This window comes from Mastigoproctus giganteus, chromosome 12 (assembly GCF_048544385.1).
Source record: "Mastigoproctus giganteus isolate SK-2022 chromosome 12, ASM4854438v1, whole genome shotgun sequence".
Lineage (NCBI taxonomy): Eukaryota > Metazoa > Arthropoda > Arachnida > Uropygi > Thelyphonidae > Mastigoproctus > Mastigoproctus giganteus.
Genome location: NC_143586.1, coordinates 112,703,522 through 112,722,480, shown reverse-complemented (window position 1 = coordinate 112,722,480; position 18,959 = coordinate 112,703,522). Strand labels below are relative to the sequence as shown.

The 18,959-nt window shown below is 37.8% G+C and overlaps 1 protein-coding gene across 5 annotated transcripts in view; it reads right to left on the bottom strand.

Moving 5' to 3' along the window:
* Positions 1 to 18,959, bottom strand: part of LOC150077345 (C2 domain-containing protein 5) — a 992,151-nt gene that overhangs the window by 349,304 nt on the left and 623,888 nt on the right. For all 5 annotated transcript variants that reach the window (XM_090386765.1, XM_090386767.1, XM_090386764.1 and 2 more), the window contains exon 19: positions 14,656 to 14,730. In XM_090386765.1, the coding sequence (XP_090242891.1) occupies positions 14,656 to 14,730 (75 nt within the window). The remainder of the gene's footprint in view (positions 1 to 14,655; positions 14,731 to 18,959) is intronic.

Here is an 18,959-nt window from a genome sequence, read left to right as displayed (position 1 = left end):
CTTTCTATTTAAGTGTATTCCATCCCTGTAGAAGCAGTCTCTGCTGTTAACAAGCACAGATCAGGCTGAGGAAAATTCTGCCCCTTGAGCCTTGCACAATCTCTCCAGGGCCGAAAGGATCGACAAGGTTCTCATCATATACTTCCTCCTATCGTGTTTGGGCAGAATTTCAGACACTTTCAATTTCAACTTCAACCCTAGCTCACGGCTTTTTTTTCAGCATTGACCTGTACTTGTTAAGTAATTCTGCCGGTCTCCTACTCTTAATATCATTAGTGCCAATGGGTACAACAATATCATCCTTTGTGCCCTTAAAAGATGATATCTGCTCTATAACGTCATCAACCCTTGCCCCTGGCAGACATACCCTGTCCTATGCACTAGGCACCTGCGAGGTGATCTGGAGGTGTACATGGCCTTTAATGGTTTGAGCAGGCTCACTGCTGATGGGATACTTCCACTTACTCAGATTAAGAATCTGAGGAAGCATAGATTCAAATTGAGGAAAGACAGTTGTAGAATAGATGGGCAGAAGTTTGCCTTTAGCCAGCGGGTAGTTGATTGCTGGAACAGACTTCCACCTGTTGTTGTGGATGTTGATAGCTTAAATAAATTTAAGGCTGAACTAGACAAAGATTTGGAGTGACCAGATGGGTGAAATGGAAAGGTTTTTTTTTCCTTTTTTTTTTTTTTTTTTTTTTTGGCTAAAACTCTATAAGCTTGCCTTCTTGCATCATATGCCTCAACTAATGCTAATATTATATTATTGTACATTCTTAAAATATATGAAATATATTTTACTAGAAACTTTTTGACATTAATTCCATCTCTCTTAATATCGGCAGATGTTACAGCAATATGATTGCCATATTTTATTTCAGCAATGTCAAACTACAAGAATCACCCTGAATTTTAACAGGGAGTGAAAAAAAGGAAGACCAGTGATCCTTGATGCATCATGAATTTGCAGATAAAAGAACAACTAGGTAGAATAGTATTGATGGGAAATTTACTTAAAGATTTAACTGGTGTCAATGACAAAGGAAGGGCTTTTGCTTTTATAAAGGTGACTGATGACTACAAATAGTCTCAAACAGATTTAAATTGTGCGCAGGGGCTAACTGAAGAAGTTACCAACAGTAAATTCTTAATGGGAAGTATTCAGGAATGTAATCATAAAAGCTAGAAGGCTTTTTATACTGACTAAGAGATACTGTTAAAAAGACTTAGATCTAAATGGATATCAGACGAACTGATGAAATTGATGGCAAAGAAGAAGATCGCAAGGGTTGCATAAAAATTATCAATTGATGCAGAAGCCTGTAGTAGATGTTATCTAGTGCACAATCAAACAGGCCTCTGTAGCCAAGTGGTCAGGAGTGGGAGTGCAGCAGCACACGCTCCTTGAGTAGACAGGGGTTCAAGCCCCTGACTGCTAAATATGGTTGATTTGCCAACCTGCACTGGACCAGCGTGTCAGATTATGGTCCATTTCCCTAAATATGAATTGCTGAGGAGGCTTCCATCCTGCAGTGGATTGGTAATAGCTACAGTTTTTTTAGTGCGCAATCAATTCAAAAAGGTTGGGAAAGCTAATGTGGATTACGAGAAGTATCTTGTAAAGGTACAAGGTACACAGGCTTCTTTGCTCACAAAAATATTAGAAGGGGAAGAATCACAACAATACCCTATGAATGGGGTAAATGATGTAAGAAAGCAAGCTTATTCAACATCAGCTAGTAAAAAAAAAAAAATTTAACTATTTCATCTTGAAATTTATTCAAACTACCCATTTCCACAACACCTCTACCAGCCTACTTAACCATTTACCCTAAGACAGATGTGCACATATGCTTCAAAATCCTTTTTACTTCAGTGGCATGAATTAGTTGAAACTCTTTAAATCTAACTTTCCTTTTAGCACATCTTTCTAGATAGTAATAAATCTCCACCAAATATTATCCATTTTCACAGGAAGGCATGCAGCTTTCTTTTCAGCTTTTCAACAAATTAATGAGATGACGAGGACAGCCTATCAACCTCTTTTATACCATTGCTACCCTGGTTTTCAGGCCTACTACAACAGGGGCATTATCAACTCTAAGTTCAAGACCTGGGAGTAATTGTGCAGTCAGATATGAAGTTTTCTGAGCAGTGCAGACAGGCTGCTAGGGCGGGTCATGGGGTTTTGTCAATGATATATAGGAATTTTGCTAGCAGGGAAAAGGAGGTGATTGTCCCTCTGTATAAGGCAATGGTCAGGCCACGCCTTGAGTACTGCGTACAGGTCTGGAGGCCTCATTTTAGGAAGGATGTAGATTTGTTTGAGCGTGTACAGAGAAGAGCAACACGATTGGTGAGGGGAATGAAGGGATTCTCTTACCAAGAGAGGCTTAAGTTCTGCAAATTGCAGTGGCTGGAGACTAGGCACCTGCGCGGTGATCTGATTGAGGTCTATAAGGCCTTGAATGGGTTGAGCACGCTGAATTCTGATGGGATCCTTCCACTTGTTCAGATTACCAACCTACAGGGACATAAGTTCAAATTAAGAAAGGACAGATGTAGAATAGATGTGCGGAAATTTGCCTTTAGCCAGCGGGTGGTTAATTGCTGGAACAAACTTCCATCTGTCGTTGTAGAAGTTGATAGGTTAAATAAATTTAAGGAGGAACTGGACAGGCATTTGGAGGGAATGGTGTGATTTTTTTTTTTTTTTTGGCTGATGCTGCATAAGCTCCTACACTTGCTTTCTTGCATCATGTGCCACTACTACTACTACAGTCAGGATGTTTACTTCTATGCTGGTACTGAGACCAAGCTGCTTTCATTTTGAAAATGTTTTTTAGTACAAAAGGGATATAGCTTTTGATTACTGCATATGTGGAGGTTTGAACCTAGCACATTTGCAATTAGATTGGGTGTAGTAATATCCTCCTCATTCCACTGTATTTTCGGAGCTGGTAGAGAAAAAATATTTGTCATTTATTTGTTTTATTTTGTTCCAAATTACATGATTACATGTATTTCTGTTAACAGTGGATGCAACAAGCATCACCTAGGATTCCTTTTTTTGATTTTATGATGTGGGGGAAAACTTTAGCTCTTATTTTTTTATAATTTATAAGACTGTATATAATGGGGTACTTGCAAAAAAGATTCCAAGCTTTACTTTTTTTTTTTTTTTTTTTTTACTGTGCAGCATTCATTGTTCCATCAATAGGTAGAATGTCTGCGCTGTCTCATGATGTTTGTCAGATTGCAGCTACTGTTGCCATTAGTATCTGACTTGTTATACATGCTACAGTATTGTCTATGGATTGAGAAAAGAAATGACAACTTGTTCATCTAATGCAGCCAGAGATGCATATTTTGCCAGTTAGCATTTTGGAATTTCCATTTTGTTCTTGTATTGTGCTGTGGAAAATCATTTGTTATTATACTGCATATCACAGGAAAATTATCACTGTTCAGCAGGTCTTCAGAAATTGCCCATTTAAAAAGTATATGCAGGATTGGGGAACAGGAGGATATGTTGATGGCTGAGTTTATGCCAGTGGGAAAATGTAAGTGAAAGATTTTGTCTATTTAGCAGTTTTCTATTATGACAACTTTTACCTCTGTATAATTGTATCCCCACATGGAATATGGGCATCTATGTCCCCAAAAATGCAGAGAGGAAATGGTAGTTGTAGCACTAAATATTCAATATCCTCATATGCATATGAGGATCTTGAAGACTGAGGTGAATCACAATGAAAACTGCAACTTCTTCCATATATGTCTGCAGAGGATCATGTTTCAAAGCCTAGAATCAACAAAAATAGCTGCTCCTCCATGAGTTCCATTACAAGTGATTTGATCTTGCCTATGTATATTGCAGCCTTTCATCGTATCATTTACTTTGAAGTTAAATTCATTTCTAAATAAGATAGATAGCAGCAGGATTATAATGGACAATAAGATTGCAGATATCAGCTATATTACTTGGGGAAAAAAACCTCTGCAATTCCATTGAATTAGTGTACATGTACTTTGGTTTAGAATGTGTTTCTTTTTCCTTATGAGAAGTGGTCTGTTTCTATTTATCAATCTTTGCCTTCTCTTTTTTGAGAAATACAGCATCACACCCAACTCTGTATCATCTTCAGCATGTGATTCCTGGACTGAATCATCCTGATTTACAACATTATCATCAACATCTAAATGTTTGTGGTGAGACTGCTCTTTACAATTTGTTCCAGAGTACTTGTATTTTGCACTCACAGGCTATATTGGGACTGTATTTGGTGGGACAGTGATTAAAGTATTATTGGCAACACAGGAGTATATGATGAAGATAAGACTGAATGAGCCCAGTCAGCCTTTGAGGTGTCAATGAGAACTGAAATTACTTCGTGTGATTGTTTGTTATTTGGTTTTTAGGAGCATTAGCAACTAAGGCCATATTGCTCCGGGATATGCGGTGGTCATTCTCTGACCTTTCCGTATTTGGTGGTGATGGGCTCGAACCCCAGTCTAATCAAGAAGCACTACGTGCTTCTTGATTAGACCAGTGTGCTACGCCCTGCTGCTCCTTCCCACGGAGGCGCCACTTCAGTGTGAACTGAGACTGTTTTTTGTTTTGGCTGTTGCATATGAACATATGATAGTATTCAATGAGAACTATTTTCTTGCTTCCAGATATGTGACTTTATGTTCAGTTTTATATTTCTGAATTTTTTCTCCCGTCTCACTGTCTTTTGAGTAAGCCATGCGATTACCTTCACAATTTCGACACTATTGAGTTTGCAAGCAGTATGGATATATTCTTCCAATTCACCATTGGCATATACTGTCAACTCCCTACATAATGACTGCAAATGCCAAAACTTTTGGCATTTAAAACATCTCACTGGGTTTTGGATATATGGATGAACTTGACAATTCAGGTAGCCTGCCTTTACAGTGGCTGGAGGATTTTGGTGAACTTAAGGTGAGCATGATATTTCAAGTTGGTACAAGTACCTTCCCTTCCACCCTTGGCTTCTATGACATTCTGATCTTGGGCAATTTCATTATCTGTGCCATGCATTAAATGCCACTCTGCTATGATATCTTTGAAATGTTTAGCAAGGTAATATGAGAGACTTTTACATAACACACCTCCAGAGGTTGTCATTTTCAAGAACAGTTCAAGCAGCATTCAAGTTCATTCTCTAGGCACTTCTGAATAACAAATGGCAAGAGCTTACTAAGTGGCTGCTCTGTCAAAAAATGTATGATAAGAAATGTTGGGAAAGTTGACTGAGAAGCATCTTTTTTCTTCTGTCTTTTGGCTGAATTCAGTTTAATTTGCTCTCAGGCAGCTGGATTCAAGGATCCACACAATGAGTCTGTAAAGTTCATGGTAGCTCCCTTCAGCATCAAGAGTGAGAGCTTTCCTTCCTGGGTTACCAGGAGGAAAAGCTCTCTCAACATGAGGAGGAAGGAGCAGTGCCACCTAGTGACTGGCTAAGAGTTAGTATATTAGTGTATACTAATATAAGTATATTAGTTTTTGTTAATGAAAAAACAAAAAGGCATTAGGTTTCCTTCCAATCCTTTAGTGATCTTTCCATTAGACTACTGTATATATGTATAGAGGATTTGTTTCTTAAAGTCTATTTGTTCAGATGAAAGCTATTATATTCTATAGAGGAAGGTCGCTATATACTGCAGCTGAAAATCACTCAGTCACTAGAATATTTGGCACTTGGACTCAAAATGACAGAATTTCTGTTGTAAATCTGGAGAATTGGTATGGATTCATAGGCGCCTCCGTAACCAGGTGGGAAGAAGCAGCAGTGCGTAGCACATGCTTCTTGATTAGACCGGGGTTTGAGCCCGTCACCACCAAATACAGAGGATATGGAAAGGTCAGAGAATGACCACCGCATATCCCGGAGCAATATGGCCTTAGTTGCTAATGCTCCTAAAAACCAAATAACAACAACAACAAATAACAACAATAGCATGGATGCACTTGGGGAGGAGGCGCCTCCATAGCCAGGTGGGAAGGAGGAGCAGTGCGTAGCACACGCTTCTTGATTAGACCGGGGTTCGAGCACATCACCACCAAATACAGAGGATGAGGAAAGGTTGGGGAATGACCACATATCCCGGAGCAATATGGCCTTAGTTGCTAATGCTCCTAAAAAAAAAACCAAATAACAATAAATAACTTGGGGAGAGGGGAACAGACAGGGGGAAGACCAAGGGTTGTGAATAGGTGTAATGTTTCATAAACAATTTCTTATTATGATCTTTGAAATCATTAAAATGAAATACATATTTTTTTTTTTTTGACCAAGTGGCCCTCTGGAAACACTACCCTTCAGATGGTTATTAGGCTAGCTAACTCACTTGGTGTCACCTACACTGGTGTGCCAAAATTTAAGGGTCAACACTATTTCTAAAGGTTACAACCACAAAATCTTTACTTAAGGTAATATTTACTGATGAGAGTAGATTCAGTCTCAGCAGCGATTCTGGATGTCAGCTAATCTGGTGAGAGGTTGGCACACGATATCACCCTGAAATCCCCAATCCCTTTCAGTGATGTTGGCACACGATATCACCCTGAAATCCCCAATCCCTTTCAGTGATGTTGGCACAAACATCACTGAAAGGGATTGATATGGCAGTTGAGGTGTTCTCATCTGGGGAGGCATTATCTCGGATGGATGTACACAACTCCAGATACTGGAAGGTGGTACTGTAACCAGTGTACGCTACTGTACTGAGGTAATCCTTCCCCATGTGCGTCTGTTCTGAGGTGCTATTGGCCCCGAGTTCGTGTTTATGGATGATAACACCACACCCCCATCATACTGCAACTGTTGATATGCTTTTGGAAAGTGAGGATTGTTTGCATGGATTGGCCTGCCCCTTCCCCCCCAAACTAAATCCCACTGAACACATATGGGATGCTCTGGGGAGACAACCACCAGAAAATGTTCACCAGCTGGAGACTGCACTGACAGAGGAATGGACAATGTTACCGCATGAACTTATCAACAACATTGTTCTGAGTATGGACAGGTGGTGATGCAAAGCCTACATCGACATTAGGGGTGGCCATATCTCCTGCTGAGGATGACCTCTTCCCTTTGTTCCATCTTTGGAAGTGATGCATCTGTATCATGGCAGCCAGTGCTATGTTGCCATTTTTGAATAAAGCCCCTTTGTACTGTTTTGTTTCTGTTGTTGTGTTGGTGTTGTTTTCTTCATAATTTCTGTACCACACAAGGTTCCTTTGGTATGCTTTTCCCATATCCAGACAACTCCTATGAAAAGCTACAGGTAAAAACCTGACTGTTCCCTAAATTTTGCACACCAATGTATTATATTCACTTTATGGGTGTCTTGCAATTGCAGATCCTGGCTACAATTGCTTTGTTCATAGGTGGACCTATGAACAAAAGATAGCTCTGGTTGAGCCATGTGGAAAGACAGCTCTGGTTGAGCTATGTGGAAAGACAGCTCTGGTTGAGCTATGTGGAAAGACAGCTCTGGTAAGTGTATCATGTACTTTGCTGCTTTACAGTATGTATAATTTAGTATTTGTAATTTTTAATTTTCTGTAATGCAGGCCTCATCATAAATAACATTTATTACTTTGATTCATTTCATTTTTGCCAACAAATACTTCGAATTAAAAAAAAATTCCAAATAAAATGCAAACAACTTACATTTCATCACACTAATAACCAGATAAATTGTTTTTAAAACATTTTCAGAAACAGACTTTCAGAATTTAGACAGAAATAGAATCTAGCAAATAAATTTAAACTTAATACTATTAGTTTTGTTTTTCAATTCAATAAAAATAAGTGATATTTCTAAAATTCTTTCCATTAATAGAATAAATAAAGTCATTAAAGTAGCTTTTTTTTTTTTTTGAAAATATATTGGGTTTTAAGCAAATATTATGTGCCAAGTTGATTTTTTGTGCTGACTATTCTCAGATATCAATGTGTGCATTGGTTTCAATTTGAAAATCTGGAGGAGGGCATTTCTTCAGATTCTATCTTCCACACAATTTTATATGAATCCAAATTTGCTGAAGCAAACTATAGTCTTAAACAGCATTCCTTTAACATCTCTTTGTTGTGATTAGTGTTGTTATTGATAACAGCAAGGTAGTGATGGGAATAGTCAGTGCTGGCACTTTTAACAGTTAGTATGAAATATATTAGAACAATGAAGAGCATTTCAGTAAAAATAATACAAAAAGAATGGAAATAATTAACAAAGAGGCTCTATATATTTGCAAAGTACAGTTGTAAGGAGAAATTATTCATAAGAGAGAGAAAGAGAGAGAGCGAGTATGAGTGTGGGGGAAGAGAGCATGTACTCATGTGCTGGTCACTAATTTCAAAAGCATAAATCAATTTAATGAACATAAATTATGTTGAAAAATGGACATAACTGAAGAATAAATAAAGGGATTTGACAGCTAAAAAGCAAGAGTAAATAAAAGAAGAATGCAGCTTTGAAAATCTCTCAAACTGAACAAGCACACCAAGAAAACCGAAACTGAACAAATATATCTATCATAAAGTTTGTTTACTGGTTGCCATAAACAAACTTACTTGTTTACTCGTTGCCATAAACATTATGGCAACAAGTAAACAAATGCATACTCTTTGAAGTCAAACAACTCTAGTCCTCAAATAGAATAAAAAATAGCACAAACCACAAGTCAGAGGAGATTACAACTAATCACTTTGCAAGGACATCAGCAGTCACATCAGATTTAACCAGTCAATTCGAATGCGTGTGCCACTGCACTCCTATGCTAACCATTCAGCTAAATCATACTCATTAGCTAATAAAAACCACCAGTAAAAGAGATGTAGTGCAAAATACAGCATTTTAGTACTGTTTTGAACTTTTGGGAGTTTCCAGTAGAATCAGTAATATTACATAACTTGCCTGATAATTTTTAATAAAATTAAGAAACAACAGCAGAAACTATAGTCAAGAGAATTTCTATAGTGGGTCGAGGTTATTCACTAGTTATACTATGACATTTATGTTACTAGGTTACAATTCAGCCTCCTCCTCATCAACAACAAACTGTAGGTCTTAGAAACGTACTGTTTGCATTTCTCAGACCTACAGTACCATAATGAATTATTTCCCTCCTCTCTATTAGAGAGGAGGGAAACTAATGAATGACCTTCAACTGCCTATAAAATTTCTCTCCACTGCAGCAATACTAGCAGAAATATATCTATCATAACATGAAGCAGGTTTATGGGGAGCACTGTCTTGTGGGAACAGCAATGCACAAATGGTGCAAGAAGGTAGGAATAAGATCAGTCCAGTCCTGAACTGATTTTATTATAAAATTTATAATCAGGGTTGGTTTTAAAAATAGTTTAAATAATTTTTAGAGGTTTTACTGTTACTAATTGCTTAAGAGTTCAAGATAAGAAGTTTAGGCAAAAAAACTCAGTGTGATTCTATTTCTTGCGGGAAAAAAGGTGGAAATTTAGCTAAATGCAAGTGTTCTAAACAAATTAAAATCAAGGGAGAATCCACAAGTAGACTTCACACATCAGGTAAGTATGCAATGTCAATTTAAAGAATAATGTAAACAGCCAGTTTACATTATTTTTTATGGTTTTCAGCATGAGTGGAGTCAGTGGTTTTTATATCACTGACTCCACTCATGCTGAATACAGCAATAACTATTTTTACAGCATAACACCCAAAAGATATAACACAGTTAAAAATGCTTTAGCTAGTGACACTGACACCAATGAGTTAGCCCAAATGCCTGCAAAAGGTGGATTTAGCATTCAATGTTTTTTGCACTTCAGCTGAATTTAGATTTAAAAATAGGTTTTGAGAAATTCTTAAGGCATGTATGATTCAAAAAATTCATTCTGGAATACTGCAAAAAAATTTGTGGTGTAATTCTAAAGGAATTACTAATGTTCAAAAAGGATGGTAAAAAATTTAGTTTAAGCTTTGCTTTGATGAGTAGACTTTGGCAAGAAATAGGAGAAATCCGAGTATTAATGTTTATTCAAATCTGAAGTTTCAGAATCTAGGATTAACTTTATATATGGAACTCTGCCAAGAAAAAACAATGTACCAAACTTATCAAAAATATAAGCTCAAAGATCATAACCTAAACATAGTGTTTGTGTAACCATCCATGATGTACGGATGATGAAGGAAGTTGGAAGACTACTGATCCACTGATAATAAACTAAAATAAAACTCTATAAACTAAAATAAATAAATGTAACTTTATCAACTGATGAGAATCCATCTGAAACAGAAAGTGACAAAGGAGATATGCTGTTATTGTTGTTGTTTGTTATTTGGTTTTTAGGAGCATTAGCAACTAAGGCCATATTGCTCCGGGATATGCGGTGGTCATTCCCTGACCTTTCCGCATTCTCCGTATTTGGTGATGACGGGCTCGAACCCCGGTCTAATCAAGAAGCGTGTGCTATGCACTGCTGCTCCTTCCCACCTGGCTACGGAGGCACCACTGGAGATATGCAACTTATTTCCAGTTGAGGATATTATATTAAATATAGAGTACAGCATCCTGTATGACTATGAACTTGCACATCAATATGAATTGCTTCCATTACTCAGTGACAAAAAATCGGAGAACATCAAGAACTTTCATTAACTTTCGACTCAAAGACTTGGGAATAGTTTGTTAGTTATGCTTGAATGCATTAATCATTGTATTAAAAAAAAAGGAAAAAAAAAACATTCATTTGAATTCAGACACATCTTAGCAAAGAAGAATTTCAAACAATTTCACAAATAATATCTATTCTTTTGCCCATGAAGTTACGTGTCGAAGCTTTATGCAGAAGAGATACCTACTTATTAACAGCAGATGAAACAATAACATTCACAATGGACAATTTTGGATGGAAAAAAATGAGTGTGGAATTGAAAAATGTATTAAGGTATATTGAACAAAGGTAGACAGATTTTTGGTGTTTTACAAGAAGAAAATAGTATTTCAAATAATAGCATATTCACAACACTGACCAAGAATTTATAACAAAACAATTATAGGTCTAATAGTCAGTTAGTTAGTTATTTGGTTTTTAGGAGCATTAGCAACTAAGGCCATATTGCTCCGGGATATGCAGTGGTCATTCCCTGATCTTTCTGCATCCTCTGTATTTGGTGGTGATGGGCTCGAACCCCGGTCTAATCAAGAAGCGTGAGCTACGCACTGCTGCTCCTCCTCCTCCTCCTCCTCCTTCCCACCTGGCTACGGAGGCACCATATAGGTCTAATAGAGCATTTTTCTCATTTTCTGAACAGCAATTGTAGTTTTTCAATAGATACCTCAAGTGATGAAAATGGGAATAACAGTTGTGTTTCAGATCCTCTTGCAGATGAGTCATTAACAATGAAAGAAAAATTGTAATTAAATACCAACACACAGTTTACTATCGCTGCAAAGAAACAACAGTGTTGAAATACAATAGACATCCAAAAATTTTCTAAAACAAAATAATATTTTTTGAAAAGGAAGGTACTGAGGTAACTGCTTGCAAATGGTTTATGACTATCTGATTACATTTCAGCCAATTTGCATGAAAATCTGAACGTGTCTGGGTGATTCATCTTTTCATAAACTCTGCTTTTTGAGATCACATGTCATGCAGAAAAAGGAGAAAACTTTAAATTCTAACAGTTATATTCTAGTGTGAAACTGAATTATTTTTATTATGTTCAAGTCTATTCACATTTTATGTAAAAGGAAATGTGGCAACAAAATAATTGTGCAAAAATATTGAATTAAAGTACAATAAAACATATATATGTATATTTTAATTAAATTTTTTTAATTATATTTTCATGAGAACTTTTTCTCAATACTCTTTTCTGGAATTTAAAATTCCTGGACCAAAATATTGGTATTAAAATTTTGCTCCAGTATTGCAATCCATAAAAGAAACTTTAACCTCTACAGAGTTTGAATGTAATGAACCCAAATACCTTTTGATCAGTTAAATGGTGTGTCAGATGTCACTCACCATCAGCACAATGAATATTTTCTTAACCATATTTTGTGGAAGATAAGTCATGACGAAAATGGAAGTTGTGTAGATGAGCCATTTTTATGCTCCCAGATCAAGTGCATGAATATAAAGTGGAAACGTCCCTCCTCCCCACCACCGAGGGCATCCATGGCATGGATGTTGATGGGGGTTCTGTTATCACTACATATCACTGTTGATTGAGCTTCTTAAACACAATGCAAAAGTCAAAGATATTGTAACACACTAGCATATTTATGGCAAGCAACAACAGTTCAGTCATCCAGACAGTTTATCTTATTGCATGACAATGCCCATTCTCACATTTCCATCTCCATAGGAACCCTAATCTTTCATATCTTTGGACTTCATAAGAAGGCAATAAAATAAATGATGGTTACATTGGTTGAAGATGTGAAGTAGATGATCAATGAATTTCAGGCAGTCATCATAATTCTGTATGAAGCATACTGCTGTCTACTTTTCACACATGAGGAGTTATTCAGCGAGGGGAATGCCAGCGGTGTATTCAACTCTAGCAGTAAGCTACAGAATCTTGTAATAACTGAGAGTAAAGTGGAGGAGAAATTGTTGAAGATAAACACAAGAAAGGCAACTGGGGTGGATGGGGTCTATCCAGTTATATTAAAGGAGGCAGCAAAGGAAGTAAGTAACCCTTAGCCATAATTATGAGAGCTTCCTTGGACTCAGGGGAGGTACCCATAGACTGGAAATGTGCAAATGTGACCCCAATTCACAAAGGAGGATCAAAGGCTGACACAAGTAATTATAGACCTGTGAGCTTAACTTCTATTCCAGGAAAATTAATGGAGGCACTGGTTAAAGAAGCACTGCACGATCAATTAGACAAGACTTCAGTTATAGCTCGGACACAGCATGGTTTTGTTAAGGGGAAGTCTTGCCTGACCAATCTGATTGGATACTATGATGCAGTCACAAAAGAACTGGATGCAGGGAATAGCTTTTATATTATATACTTGGATCTTAGAAAGGCTTTTGATACTGTTGCTCATGGAAGACTGCTACACAAATTGGAGCAGTGTGACATTGGAGGCAAATTGCTGCTATGGATAAAGGGGTGGTTGAGGGGGAGAAGACAGAGAGTGGTAATCAATGGACACTGCTCATCGTGGACTAATGTTATTAGTGGAGTCCCTCAGGGCTCAGTGTTGGGTCCATTATTGTTTTCTGTATTTATAAATGATATTGATGATGGTATATCAAGCTTAATGTCCAAGTTTGCAGACGATACAAAGGTTGGCAGGGTTGTCGAGGACACTACTGACACTATGCTACTGCAACAGGATCTGGAAAGGTTGAGCAGATGGGCTGAGAGGTGGCAAATCAAGTTTAACATTGACAAATGTAAAGTACTACACATGGGAAACAGCAACCCCAGAGCAATGTATCAACTCTGTGGTACTACACTGACAGTGGTAGAGAATGAAAGGGACTTGGGGGTGGTTGTGCAGGCAGATATGAAGTTCTCTGAGCAGTGCAGACGGGCTGCAAGAGTAGCTCATGGAGTATTGTCAATGATATACAGGAATTTTTCCAGCAGGGATAAGGAAGTGATTATTCCCTTGTATAAGGCAATGGTCAGGCCACACCTAGAGTACTGTATACAGGTCCGGAGGCCTCATTTCAAGAAGGATGTAGAGCTGCTGGAACGAGTACAGAGAAGGGCAACAAGATTAGTGAATGGAACAAAGGGGTGCTCTTACGAAGAAAGGCTTAAGTTTTGCAAATTACAGTGTCTGGAGACTAGGCACCAGCGAGGTGATCTGATAGAGGTGTATAAAGCCTTGAATGGTTTGAGCATGCTCAATGCTGATGGGATTCTTCCTCTAGCTGAGAAAAATCACCTGAGAGGGCATAAATTCAAATTGAGAAAAGACAGATGTAGGATAGACGTGCGGAAATTTGCCTTTAGCCAGCGGGTGGTTGGTTGGTGGAACAGACTTCCATCCCTTGTAGTGGAGGTTGATAGCCTAAATAAGTTTAAGGCTCAGCTGAACAGGTATTTTGAACGAACAGAGGGGTGAAGTGGAAGTGGGTTTTCTTTTTTTTTTTTTTTTTTCGGCTGATGCTGCATAAGCTTGCTTTCTTGCATCAAATGCCTCTACTAATGCTAATGCTAATACTAAAATGCAGCAATGAAAGTCATCTGAAATTATAGAAAAGATATTATCTTTTAAGATAATATCCTTATCTGAACAGAAATTTCTTTAATTTTAAAACTGAGAAATTGTGGCAAGAATTACTACATAATCTTTTAAGCATTATTAATCAATATTACCTAAATAATTTCCATACTATTCACCTGCTTGTGAACAGAAAGAAAGATTATTTATAAAGGTTTCAAACAAGTTTTTTCAGGCCTTTTCCCATTTTATATATTATGTACATTTATGATATGGAACTGTTACTGCTTACTGACAAGGAAGCTCAATTGGATAAATTTACTTTTACAAAAAGGGAATTCTGAAGAATAATTATAATTATATGAAATGTAATCAGACATATACAATATACAAAAGTAAAGCTGCAGTCAAATGCTAAAAGTAAAAATACTTACTGCCACAGCTATTAGCATCTTTTCTCCAACTGATACTTGAACTTTAAGATTAAACAATCCATTCATTCCTTTTACCTATAAGTACAAATATTTGGTATATAAAATTTAAGAAAAAGAATTAAAGATGTTTACAGTTATGTTTAAATATATCAACTAAGCTGCTTCATATATCAATAACAACTGAGTAAAACTATTCAAATGGAAAAGCTACATTTATGAGTGTCAATATGCTAGGCATTTTTCGTGTTAAGATTCAACAATTATTCTTCCACTTTCCTCGAAGGCATCACAAGATCATTTACCATCCCGTCAGATTTTGATGAAAATTTGGTTCTACGGGTATTTCATAACTTATATTGTAGTGAGTGGTAGGTGAATTCTAGTGTTTTAAATGAGGTAAATAAGAATCTTGATAGTTCATATCACACAGGTTGGCATTAGTTAGATAATTTTATTATTTATTATAATAAAATTAAAACTTTACTACTCTAACATTATGGCATAAGTACAGTGTATGTATAATATAAACTTTACAGTGTAATACATATAATGTAAACTTCATAGTGTAATACATAAAATGAAAACTTCATAAGGTAGTACATATTATTATTGCATAACTGGTGAATTAGAGTAGTGTTATTATTGCATTTAAGTATATTAGTTCAGTGAAGCATTCTCAATTATACAGAATTAAAATGAAAATCACATACCAGACTACAGCAGAAAAGCAATGAGCTCAAAGCAACAGGAGTGCTGTGGCTAGGGAGAAAACTGATGGAGTCGACTCTCCTATGAACTATGGCCTGAAGAAATATGCTGTTTGTGGACTACTGCAACAGGATCTAGATAATTAGGGCAGATGGGCTAAGAAGTGGCAACTGAAGTTTAACCTTGACAAATGCAAAGTACTGCATATGGGTAGAAGTTTGTTTGTTTGTTATTTGGATTTTAGGAGCATTAGCAACCAAGGCCATATTGCTCCGGGATATGCGGTGGTCATTCCCTGACCTTTCCGCATCCTCCGTATTTGGTGGCGACGGGCTCGAAATGGGTAGAAGTAACCTGAGAGAAAAGTACAAACTGTGTGATACTACACTTAAGGTGGTAGAAAACGAAAAAGACTGATTTTGATTTGATTGATTTGGTAGTTGTTGGCGCATCGGCTTCTGTGGCCATATTGCACCTCCCAAGGTTTTTGCAGTACTTTGATCCAAGCCCGAGGCGGGAATCGAACCCGCGACCTTTGGGTTGCCAGGCAGGTACTTTACCCACTCGGCTAGCCCGGTCGGCTCGAAAAAGACCTGAGAGTAATTGTGCAGTCAGATATGAAGTTTTCTGAGCAATACAGACAGGCTGCCAGGGCAGGTCATGGGGTTTTGTCAATGATATACAGGAATTTTGCTAGCAGGGAAAAGGAGGTGATTGTCCCTCTGTATAAGGCAATGGTAAGGCCACGCCTTGAGTACTGCATACAGGTCTGGAGTCCTCATTTTAGGAAGGATGTCGATTTGCTTGAGCTTGTACGGAGAAGGGCAAGATTGGTGAGGGGAATGAAGGGATCCTCTTACCAAGAGAGGCTTAAGTTCTGCAAATTGCAGTGGCTGGAGATTAGGCACCTGTGCGGTGATCTTATTGAGGTGTATAAGGCCTTGAATGGGTTGAGCACGCTGAATTCTAATGGGATCCTTCCACTTGTTCAGATTACGAACCTAAGTGGGCATAAATTCAAATTAAGAATTTATTAATAATTGCTGGAACAAACTTCCATCTGTCATTGTGTAAGTTGATAGGTTGAATAAATTTAAGGAGGAACTGGACAGGCATTTGGAGGTAATGGTGTGATTTTTTTTTTGGCTGATGCTGCATAAGCTGATACACTTGCTTTCTTGCATCACATGCCAATACTACTATTACTACCTTTCTGGAACAGGCCTTGATATAGCCAAGGGGTATGACTTTGTGTGTGCTCAGTGCACAATGGCAAGCCGCAAGCAGAACACAGGGTCCCACGGGAGGTAGCTATCGCTGGTAACTATTGTCAGGGAAACAGGAAATTTTTTTGTGCAAAGAGAATAGGTGGAATAGGACCAGGGTATGTCAGCTAGGGGAAAAATGTTGAAGATGCCATTAAGCAGATATCTGTTAAGAGCACAAAAGGTAATATTGTTGTACATGTTGGTACTAATCACAGACTAAAAGGTTAACAGTGGCTGCAGTCAGAAGCAAAAGTGATTCTTGCGCTGCTTCTATTAGAATGAGAAGCAGTATGGAAAACAAAGCAATGGAGATTTCCACGACTGTTGGGAGTCACAGTGGAACAAGTACATACATTTGCTGTGTTAGGGTAACTAAGAGTAGAAACAGGTGCATGCACACCAATGCTAGGAGTAAAATTAATAAATTTGATGAGCTTGAAGTGCTAGTCAAGACATCAAAGGCAGATACTGTTGGGATATCAGAGACATATTGTCACAAAGATATAAGCAGTGCAGAATTGGAATTTGGGGAGTACAATGAGTACAGAAAGGACAGAATGATGGGTTATGCTATTAGTTAAGAAACAAAATCTAAGGAAGTGCATCCAACTAATGTCGGTGGAGAATGCAATGTTGAGTCTGTTTGGTGGTGACATAAACACTGAGAAAGGACAAATGAGAGTAGGTGTGTTATTATTATTTTTATTATTATTAGCCATATGGTGCAACGAAACTTGAGGCTTATGCTGCACCATGCAAAAAAAAAAAATTTCTGAAAATTACCCAAAGAGAGAGAGAGAGAGAGTGTGGAAGGGAATCACCAAGAGAGAGAGTGTGGAAGGGAATCACCAAGAAAGAGATGAATGATGATATCCAGCTATAAGCCCATACTAACCAAATGTGAGCCCCTGTTAAAAGAGCTTATAAAAGATGACTTCCAGAAATGCTTCTGTACTTAGAAGAAATATATGGATCAGCATGTACAAGCCAAAGGAAATTATTTTGAAGAAAATAACTTGTAAGGAATACTTCTTTATATATACAGGATGTCCCAGGAAGAAAGGTCAACACTCCAGGAGGTGAAAGGACAGGTCATTTTAAGCAAAAAAGGTGTGTTATAGGCCTAATGAATCTGATGAGTATAATGAGCCATTGGACAGAGAAACAGAGTGGGGCAGTAAATTAGAGTGTCTTATAATTGGGGGATTTAAATTGTCCAGAGAAGGACTGGAATTTGTGGGTTGGTCACTCACATGCTAGCAAGGCTTTTGTGAATTTATTGGATTAATATTTTTCTACATCAGCATGTTGGGGAGGCAACTAGAGGGAGTTAATACTCTTTATCTGATTATCAGTAGTGAGTCTTCATGCATTAAGAATCTAGGAGGCAGCAAAGGAAGTAAGCAAACCCTTAGCCATAATTATGAGAGCTTCCTTGGACTCAGGCGAGGTACCCATCGACAGGAGATGTGCAAATGTGACCCCAATTCACAAAGAGGATCAAAAGCTGACACAAGTAATTATAGACCTGTGAGTTTAACTTCTGTTCCAGGAAAATTAATGGAGGAACTGGTTAAAGAAGCACTACAGGATCATCTAGACAAGACTTCAGTTATAGCTCAGACACAGCATGGTTTTGTTAAGGGGAAGTCTTGCCTGACAAATTTGATTGGATACTATGATGCAGTCACAAAAGAACTGGATGCAGGGAATAACTTTGGTATTATATACTTGGATCTTAGATAGGCTTCTGATACTGTTGCACATGGAAGACTGTTGGAGGCAAATTGCTGCTATGGATAAAGGGGTGGTTCAGGGGGAGAAGACAGAGGGTGGTAATCAATGGACACTTCTCATCGTGGACTAATGTTATTAGTGGAGTCCCTCAGGGTTCAGCGTTGGCTCCATTACTGTTTTCTGTAGTTATAAATAATATTGATGATGGTATATCAACCTTAATGTCCAAGTTTGCAGACGATGCAAAGTTGGCAGGGTTGTTAAGGACACTACTGACACTATGCTGCTTCAACAGGATCTGGAAAGGTTGAGCAGATGGGCCGAGAGGTGACAAATGAAGTTTAACACTGACAAATGTAAAGTACTGACAAATGTAAAGTATGAGAAACAGCAACCCCAGAGCAATGTATCAACCCTGTTGTACTATACTGACAGTGGTAGAGAATGGAAAGGACCTGGGGGTAATTGTGCAGGCAGATATGAAGTTCTCTGAGCAGTGCAGACGGGCTGCAAGAGTAGCTCATGGTGTCTTTTCAATGATATACAGGAATTTTTCTAGCAGGGATATGGAGGTGATTATTCCCTTGTATA